This window comes from Mauremys reevesii, linkage group 9 (genome assembly GCF_016161935.1).
Source record: "Mauremys reevesii isolate NIE-2019 linkage group 9, ASM1616193v1, whole genome shotgun sequence".
NCBI lineage: Eukaryota > Metazoa > Chordata > Testudines > Geoemydidae > Mauremys > Mauremys reevesii.
The window spans coordinates 6,342,956-6,352,089 of record NC_052631.1 but is presented as its reverse complement, the minus strand read 5'-3'; the positions used below and the strand labels follow the sequence as shown (position 1 = coordinate 6,352,089).

Here is a 9,134-nt window from a genome sequence, read left to right as displayed (position 1 = left end):
GCAGAGCCCGGAGCCCCCGGGATCCCAATGAACAGGGCGGGGTGGGGGTCGCTTTCTGAAGAGCAAATTCTGCCCGAAACAAGCGGGTCCCTCTGAGGTCACTTGCCCCCGCGAAGTGCGCCCCGGGCGCGATCCCGGCTCCTGTTAAGCAGGGGGCTGGGTTGGACCTGGCCGCGCCGATGACATCACCGGGCAGGTTGGGTTATAAATGAATGAAGGAGAAGCCCCGCTCCGCACTTCCAAGCAGGCAGCCGGGACCGGTGACTCCCTCCCTCCGTCTGTCTCCCAGCGGGGCCGCAGCGAGTCCGAGCCCCCCGGGCCCTGCCCCCCAGGATGCGGATCTCACACTTTCTGGCTTGCGGACTGTCACTGGCCCTGCTGTCCGTCCGGCTGGAGGCGAGACCCGCGGCGCAGCCCCAGCAGAAGGTAACGGGGGGCTGCTCCGTGCAGGGACGGGACGGGGCCCGCTCCTCCCCACCGCGCTCAGGAGGGTCCCCGGAGGGAGAGGCGAGGAGTTAGCGGAACTTTGACCGGGGGGGGGGCTCCTTTGCCCCCTTAGTCCTGCTGGTGCTTCTGGGTAACGAGGGGGCAGATCCCCCCCATCCCAGCCCCGCATCCCCAGCCCGCTGCAGCCTCCTACTCTCCGGAGCTTCCCCCTTTCACCCGCGGGCTGCTGCTGGGTCTCCGGATCTCCCTGCGTGTCCCCCGGGCAGGGCGCCCCAGCCCCAGGGACATCAGCGGGGAGCGGGCTGCGGCGCTGCCCCGCGGGAAGGGCTGAACTCCGCTTTCCACCGCCTGGTGCTGAGGGAGCCGCGAGAGCCCCGGTTTTCCCCTGACCTGCGGGGTGCCACTGTCCAGCCTCTGGGGCCGGGCGGGCGGCAGGTGCATAGCGGGGCCCGAGGTGCAGATTGCAGGAGGCAGCAGCAGCCTGCAGGGGGCTGGGACCCGAAGGGGCCAGGCGGGGTCGGGCTCCAGGGAAAAGCTGCGGGAGGGGGCACCGGGTCCAGCCGCACCAACCTGCGGGTGGGCGGGGAGATGCCCGAGAAAAACGGGCTCCCGAGGAGGTCGCAAGCCGGCAGGGCCCCCCACAGAGTCCCCTAGCGCCGCGTTTCCCGGCTCTGGGAACTGGGGGTCCCTGGGGCTGGGAGGGGTTGGGCTCGGGGGGCTGGAACTGGGGCCCGAGACTGGGGGGACTGGAATCGGGGTAGGGCTCGGAACGGGATCAAGGGTCGGAACCGGGGCCGTGGGACTAGCTGTGGGGTTGGAACCGGGGCCGGTGGGGGCTGGAATTGCGGCCGTGGGGCTCGAGACCGGGGTGGAGGTTGGGCTCAGGACCGTGGGGGCTGGAATCAGGGTCGGGGGTTTGGGCTTGGGACGGGCTCGGGGGTCGGAATCGGGGCCGTGGGGGGTGGAACCGGAGCCATGGGACTCGGGACGGGCTGGAACCGGGGCCGGGGATTTGGGCTTCGGACGGGCTCGGGGGTTTGGAACCGGGGCCGGGGGTGGTCAGGACGGGCTCGGGGTGGAACCGGGGCCGGGGATTTGGGCTTCGGACGGGCTCAGGGGTTTGGAACCGGGGCCGGGGGTCAGGACAGGCTCAGGGGTGGAACCGGGGTCAGGGGCTCAGGGGTTTGGAAACCGGGGCCGGGGACTCAGGACAGGCTCAGGGGGTCGGAACCGGGGCCAGGGGGCTCAGGACAGGCTCAGGGGTTTGGAACCGGGGCTCAGGGGTTTGGAACCGGGGCTCAGGGGTTTGGAACCGGGGCCGGGGTCGGAACCGGGGCCGGGGTCGGAACCAGGGCCGGGGGTCGGAACCGGGGCCGGGGGACTCGGGACGGGCCCGGGGGGGTCGGAACCGGGGCCGGGGGGGTCGGAACCGGGGCCGGGGGGTCGGGACGGGCTCGGGGGTTTGGAACCGGGGCCGGGGGGGTCGGAACCGGGGCCGGGGGGTCGGGACGGGCTCGGGGTGGAACCGGGGCCGGGGGTCTGTGCTGCTTTCACGGCATCGTGCCCCTGCGCTCTGCCCTGCAGCCCCCACGGAGCGCGCCGGGACACGAGCTGGCGGAGAGCCTGGCCGCGGGCCCCGAGCGAGGGGAGACGGCGGGCGGCGGCCGGGGCTCGGGCTCGCGGCTGCTGCGGGAGCTGCGCGTGGACACCAAGTCCCGGGCCGCCTGGGCCCGGCTGCTGCGCGACTACCCCGGCACGCGGCGGCACAAGGGCGTCAGCAAGAAGGGCCTGTCCAAGGGCTGCTTCGGCCTCAAGCTGGACCGGATCGGCTCCATGAGCGGCCTGGGCTGCTAGAGCGGCGACACCTGGCGGCGGTGAGTGCCCCCTGCAGCCGCGGCCCCGTGCACCTGCCACGCGGGGCCCCTGGGTCTAGCTGCCCCCCTGCACCGGAGCCGCTGAATGTCCCGGCCCCCCTGACTGTCTGCCCTGCCCCGGGCCGGCCAAAGCCACCAGAAGGGCCAGACTGGCTCAGACCAAGGCTCCATCCAGCCCAGTGCCCTGGCTCTGACCGAGGGACTGCATGGATCAGGGCTCTGGAGTGAGCCAGTGCCCGCTTCTGGCACTCAGAGGTGTAGGGACCCCCCAGAGCTCTGAATCCTCTGGGAAGGGCTTCAGGCCTGGACTCTGGCAATACAGGGAGTGGCAAAGAGCCCCCTGGCACCTTATAGACTAACAGAAGTATTGGAGCATGAGCTTTCGTGGGTGAATATCCACTTCGTCAGATGCAGTGAGCATTCACCCACGAAAGCTCATGCTCCAATACTTCTGTTAGTCTATAAGGTACCACAGGACTCTTTGTCGCTTTTTACAGATCCAAACTAACACGGCTCCCCCTCTGATACTTAATACAGGGAGTGTCTCTCCCGTGGCAGAAATGCAGCCACCTCTGGGGCAGGGTGGTGGGACCAGCAGGATGCACAGTGGAGCAGGGTGAAAGGCCCAGGGGGGACACAGCAGATTGCAGTCACCCTTATATTTAATAGGGACGAGCAGCCCAGGGAAACTCCAGATACTGGTCTTGGCAGAGAAGCCAAAAAGTAAGAGCTGAGAAGACAAATTAGAAAATATCTGGGGGAGTAAAAAACTCGTTTTCAATTTGTACAGAACACCCCCACCCCAAAATGTGCCAGGTATCAAAGTCCCGGATTGCAAATCAGGCTGCTCAAAGGGCAGCTTAGTTGAAGTCGTGCATCTTTGACACCTCAGTATGAGTGACTGTTCAACTGTACAAGGTCACTTCTTTGCCTGTTCTAGTGCGTTTCTTAGCGCCCATTATGGTGGCATCTAGACGCTTGGAAATACGTGCGTGTTAGGGAGACCAGGTTCGCCTACAGTCGCATGACAGTCGTGCTTGGGGCTGGGGCTGCAGCATGCAGCTGTATTTTAAAGAAGGGTATTGCCCAGTCTGCCCAATTTCTTGTTCTTCTTTTAGGTGTGTTGCCTATCTCCAGCAAAACCCCCTGGGCATCCCCTTACCATCACTGCCACTGGGTGGTTGGGGGTGCTATGGGGCTGGGTGCTGTCGTAATGATTGCAGAGTCATACCATGGTTAGGACAAGCCTTTCCAATGCCAGCCCTCCGTGGAGGTGACCAAAGGGTGCTCCCTCTTCTGGTGGAGCTGTTGATTTAATCTGCCCTGGGGTGAGCCCAGACAGCGGAACATGGAGTTTAGACAAGAGTCTGTCTCTTTCTGTGTCCAAGAGGGAGGCAGTCTGAAAGCACGACGTGACATTTGTGCTATCCCAGGCTTCTGATTCTGTGCTCCCTCTGGTATAACTCCACTGGCTTCAGTGCAATAACTCCTGCATAGGGGAGAGCAGACATCCATGTACTTGGCCATATAGCTAAGGTGTGCTTGTCAATCCTTTATTTTGGGGTGCGTGGGGCTGTAATATATAGTGATAAAGTCCGCAGATTTGAAAGGACACCAGGTCCCAAATCTACGGGACCGGCCACTTTTCCATGCAACCTGCCCCAGATTTGGCTTGCACCTGTTTACTCCTAAATTGGAGGCGATGGGTAATTATAATTAGCACTGCTACTGTTCTAAAGATTTGGCACAAACATGGAAGATTATATATACACACACATACATGCCTGCTTATCTACTGTATGTACAGTACATAGCAACAATGTCTATTGCTTGGAATTGCTGCACCTGCCCTGATTTAACAACCAAAATACTGCAGGGATGGTCCAGCCATGGCAGTGTCTATCAGCGTTACTGCCACGGTTGGGTCCCCTGCTGTGGGATATGTTAGTGTAGCTTTGTCAGGGGGTGACTGTGCACTGTATAGACATAGATTCCCAAGCAGGGGGTGGTGCCTGGCAGGACTGGTACCAATTGGAGAGTTAATTAGTCTCTGAGCTGTACAGATTAAGTCCTGTGGTTGGTGATTGCGTATATGCCATGCCCTCTTCTAGTAAGAGCAGAAAATCAGATGGTATTGATGCTTTACAATCCTAAAAAACGACACCATATATTTCCCCCACCGTAAATCCACCCCGCCATCCAGCAACCTCACTGTATCAGCTCTTAACCACATCTGTGGAATTGTATCAAAACCCTGCCATTGATAAATGCCTCCTAGACAGTTAAGTAGAGATTTCCCCAGGCTTCTTTCCTGTTTAAACCTGACCCCTGAGGAGTCCACGGAAGCTAACAGAGTCCGCTTCTAAGTATAGCTGCGCAGTCACAGGTGTCTTGCATGAATGCCATGTGCTCCATGAGCTCTGTGTAAGTTCCAAAGTTCGTCTCTTTCACCAGCAGAGGCGGATCCAAGAAAGGATGTTACTCACCTGCTGTGTGCTCCAAACAAGGGCCTGAGGGGCTCGGAAGCTGGCGAGAGATTTTCGGTAGCTTAGGCGAGTGAAGGATGTATAGCAAATGCCCTGCCATGGCTGAAGGGTCTGCTCTAAGCCACATTCCCATTCATTTTGAAACATTAGTTTTACATTCATGAGCCTTCTCCATTTCATTTACACAGCTCCCGAGAGATCCCTTTGCCAGCCCATCCTTTGTATCTGGTCAGGTATCAGACTGTGAAAAGTCTCCAGGCAGCGTTGTATGTAAACAGTTCCCAGGTCCGATGTGAACCAGAACTTTCACTTTCAAGCGATGACCACATTCATCAGCAATAACAGGGCAGCCCTTGGGATACTAGCGGTTTCCTGACTGCGTGGGCATACGCTATGTTCCCTACGCAGTGTCCGAGGGCTCTGACTCTGGCTCTGATTCTTTAAGCAGGCAACATGCAGATACACTAAACATTTGGGGTCACTCTTGTTTGCAATCCAAGCCACGAGTTCTTTCTTTCTGCAGAGCCACACGCGTGTTGGGCACTTGACACACAAGCACAATATGCTAAGTTCCTGCAATAATCTAGTTGGGCACAGATCCTCCTCTGGTCTAAATTGGCATAGTTCTATTGAAATCAGTGAAGCGTAGCTTATTTGTATCTGCTAAGGATCTGCTCCATGGGCTATGGACATTCGCAAAAACAAGGCAAATGGAAGAATACAGAGATTCAGCCCTAACATGAGATCAGAGACACTGCTAATTTCAAACGGGCATTTTGCAGTCTGTGTATTTGAGAGGCCAGGTGTGTGTGCCTAAATATCAGACCCAAATGACTTTTATGCTTGCTAGTGGGTCTGCACATAAGAAATAGCAACAGGGTCTCTGCTCTTGTTGTCCCACCACCTGCTGTTGCTCAGAGAGTGATCTAAAGGGACTATCCAAAGTCCTGAGCTGGGCTGCTCCCTGCCTGCAAAGAAACCCCCTCACCTGGAGCTCAGAAATGTACATTTGTACTAAATTCTCCCCAGAAAGGAACTTCTTTTATAGCTGCACATCAAGGGGCCTGCTCTGCTACCCCCGTGGCACAGCCTGAGAACTCAGGGCATGAGGCTGGCGACAAGACACAACAGGATGCCATTTGATCTCTGCCACGAGCCAGATCTCAGCCGCCAGCTGAGTGGTGGTCGGAGCCCTGCGCTGAGGCCCTCCCGTGCATGCTGATCTAGCAGCAAGATGCAGCCCCTTAGCGTCTATAAAGCTCGTTGCAGGTGGAACTCAACACCAGGCACACAGCAATGGGGCTGTATAGATAACTGACAGCTCCAATCTGCAGGGCCTTATACAGCTTTTAATTAGGCAAAACTCCACCTGGAGTCAGGACAGCTGCAGGCAGCAACTCAGGATTCAGCCTTTAAGTGCTACCAGCAGGGAAGCTGGCGGGCAGTGCTAGGACAGGCAACTGGCATGCTTGGGGCCTGATCCCGCCAGTAGGGCGGCCTCTACTTCCGTTGACTTCCCAATGCCAACATCCCTTGGGACTGTTACGAGGGGGCACTCTGTGCTGATGGGAAGCTGTCCACAAAGGAAATACTAATGGGTATTTTCCTGTTCTTGTTTGTTTCAGGGCTTTGAATACATTTCCCCCCCCATGGCCATGTCTGGCCACTCCCCAGCCGACACCTAGAGGAGCAGAGAACACCGGAAATGGGACAGACGACGTGGTTGTGTTTTTCTTTTCGGTACGAGGAGTCATGGCACCAGCTGTTTTGGTTTTCTTATTTTTTAAGATTAAAAAGTTCTCTCTATCTTATATATTGTATATTCTATACAAACACTCACCAGGACAAAGGACAGTGCTTTTCCAAAAGACTGATGAAGCCAGCTGTATAACATTGCTGTTTGAAAATCCATGTCATGCATAAATGTATTTATGTTGTAAAGCTATTTATATATTGTTTATAAAGAGATATTTATAAAAATTTTATTTATGTAACTAAATGAAATGAGTCGAACAGTGTAACATTTTTTGTCCTAAATAGTTGAAAAATGTAAAAAAAAAAAATTATCATTCCATGTGGCATTTTGTAACCTGTCTTCATTTATTGGATTGAGTCACGTTTTTTAAAGTGCCAGATTAATTCCTTTTAACAGCAGGGAAGCAATACATTCTTTATAAGAGTAGAGAGAGAGAGAAAGCGATTTGCATTTTAGCCTTTGCCCTCTCATGCAGGGTGCTCAGTGAGGAAATAATTATAAATCCGATCCTGAAATCGTGTAATCAGGGCCCAATCCTGTGGTGAATGCTCAGCAGGAGCATTGCCAGGCCTGCCCGAAGCTGCATTAACTTCTGAATTTGTGCAGAGTCCACCAATGAGGAGTTTATCGCAGAACTGGGGCCTCAGGCAACTTACCCAGTGGGCCAGATCCTGATCAATGTAAATCTGGAGTAATTCCATCACTTTCAATGAGTTTACTCTGGATTTACACTCGGTAGCAGAACAGACTATGGCCTATTGATTTAAATAGGGATTTTTCCTTCCTATGATCTGCAGGACTAAGCCTGGAGTTCATTAAATAATTTGATATATTCCATAGGTAGATAATCACTGAGTACTGGGCAGGACCCAACACCCACTGAAACTGATGGAAAGCCTGAAATGGGCTTTGGCTCAGGCCCATTAGCGTTAGTGGGAGAGACACCCGGGGTGATCACTGGCATTCTAAGATCGAGTTGATTATGAAGTGGCTTGTTGCTATTCCCATTCTCTGCTAAGCTCCAAGCCCCTTCCTGGAGCAGATCTGTGTCACTGTGCTTACGCCGACAAGCAGACAGTCTAATACACGGAGGGCAGCCTGCTAAGGATTCATGACCCAGCTGTTGCTACAGCTTCTTGCTCTGTAAAGTGCATGAAATACTAGATCATTAGAATGACTTGGAGCTTTAAAGAAAACAGAGAGAGAGACACATACACACATCCCCAGCATAGGTCCTGCAGGGAAGCTCCTTGGCCTCAATTTCCAAAGCTTTAGAGAGGAGCAGCAGGCTCACAGCGCGTGTTTCAGTTAGGCCCAGCGATGAATGATAGCACTGCTCTGACCCAGGCAGCAATGGACCACGGGCAAAAAGAAAGTCAGCAAGCTCAGAGCTTCGGCGACCTACAGGCAGAGCGATCCCTCTCCTCAGCCATCGTTTGGCCGGGGATCACAGAGACCCACAGCCAGGGTGATGCCTTTCCTTGCCAGCAGTCAGAGAACTATGGAAACCTACACCCAAACCCCCTCACAGGAGAAAACAGCTGGCTTGCTGATCTGCTATGCTTGGAGGATTTTGCCTGTATGTGTGACAGCTCAGCAGGATGCCAGTGATCCATGGGACACTTCTGATTTGTAAGAGCAAACAGCAACCACGTACCCATCAAAAAGATAGTCAGCATCTGTCCTAAGCCAGTCTGGCTGGAAGGGGAAGGTCTGTGTCTGAAAGCCCTTCTAATACATTGCTAATTGGGAACCACCACAACTGCACAGCAACCTTGCCATAGAGTTTTCTACGTAATCACAAATTTGCTGCTATGTTAACTGCATCTCTGCCTTTGTAGGCTGCAGCCAGGTACGTAGGTCTTTGTAGACTACAGCCAGGCACTGCAGTTCCCAGTGTACGATCTGCAGCCCCTGCTGCCTTCCAGGAAAGGGGGGACCTGCACCAATGCCCTCCTAAGAGACTCCCTGTTAAGAGGAGGATATATTAAACCAAACTCCTCACACCAAGACAGCAAATCCCAGGGAAAGCAAGGAAGGAACCTGGTAACAGAATTAAGCCCACCCAGAGTACCAGGGAAGGACAGGGTGGTAGACCAGTGATGGATGGTGGTACTCATCCATCCCAGGAACAGGCTTCCTGTGGATGAAGCTAAAATAGAGACTGTCCAATAGCATGGCCCTGGCTGGGAATGGGATACGGTTCCCTTGCACTGTTAGGTTATTGCTTCAAATCCAGGAACTAAAATGGCACCACCTGATAGCTGTTGGGTGGCCTTCCATGCAATGAGCTGATGGACCTTGGCCAATGTCCCAGGGGACAGGAGGTTCGCAGCACAAAATCCATTACCCCAGCTGGAACTCCAACTGTTTGCAGCCTCAGCAGAAAGGCCCAGGGCTGAGTGCCCCTTGGAGACTGGGGTCCCCTCTCCCCCAGAGACGTGGCTCCTTCAGAATGGAGCATGAAGTGTGCCCCCCTGGGGGTGTGGCACACCCGCTGCTGCCCAGGCCATGTGTGTTCCGTGAGGACACAGAGGCTGCCAGGGCTTTAGGCCAGCTCCTGCCCCTAAC

General features: G+C 55.4%; 1 protein-coding gene across 1 annotated transcript; it reads left to right on the top strand.

Moving 5' to 3' along the window:
* Positions 1-217: 217 nt before the first annotated feature.
* NPPC (natriuretic peptide C) lies at positions 218-7,316 on the top strand. The gene is made up of 3 exons (XM_039486811.1): positions 218-426; positions 2,032-2,321; positions 6,433-7,316. Exons 1-2 carry the CDS (start codon positions 334-336, stop codon positions 2,299-2,301), a joined length of 363 nt encoding a protein of 120 aa, XP_039342745.1. The 5' UTR covers positions 218-333; the 3' UTR covers positions 2,302-2,321; positions 6,433-7,316.
* The last annotated feature ends 1,818 nt before the right edge of the window (positions 7,317-9,134 follow it).

Bases quoted from the DNA above. Each gene is read 5' to 3' on its own strand.
- NPPC (XM_039486811.1), top strand. From the start codon at position 334: ATGCGGATCTCACACTTTCTGGCTTGCGGACTGTCACTGGCCCTGCTG. The intron at 427-2,031 runs GTAACGGGGGGC...TCTGCCCTGCAG, and splicing joins CGGCGCAGCCCCAGCAGAAG to CCCCCACGGAGCGCGCCGGG.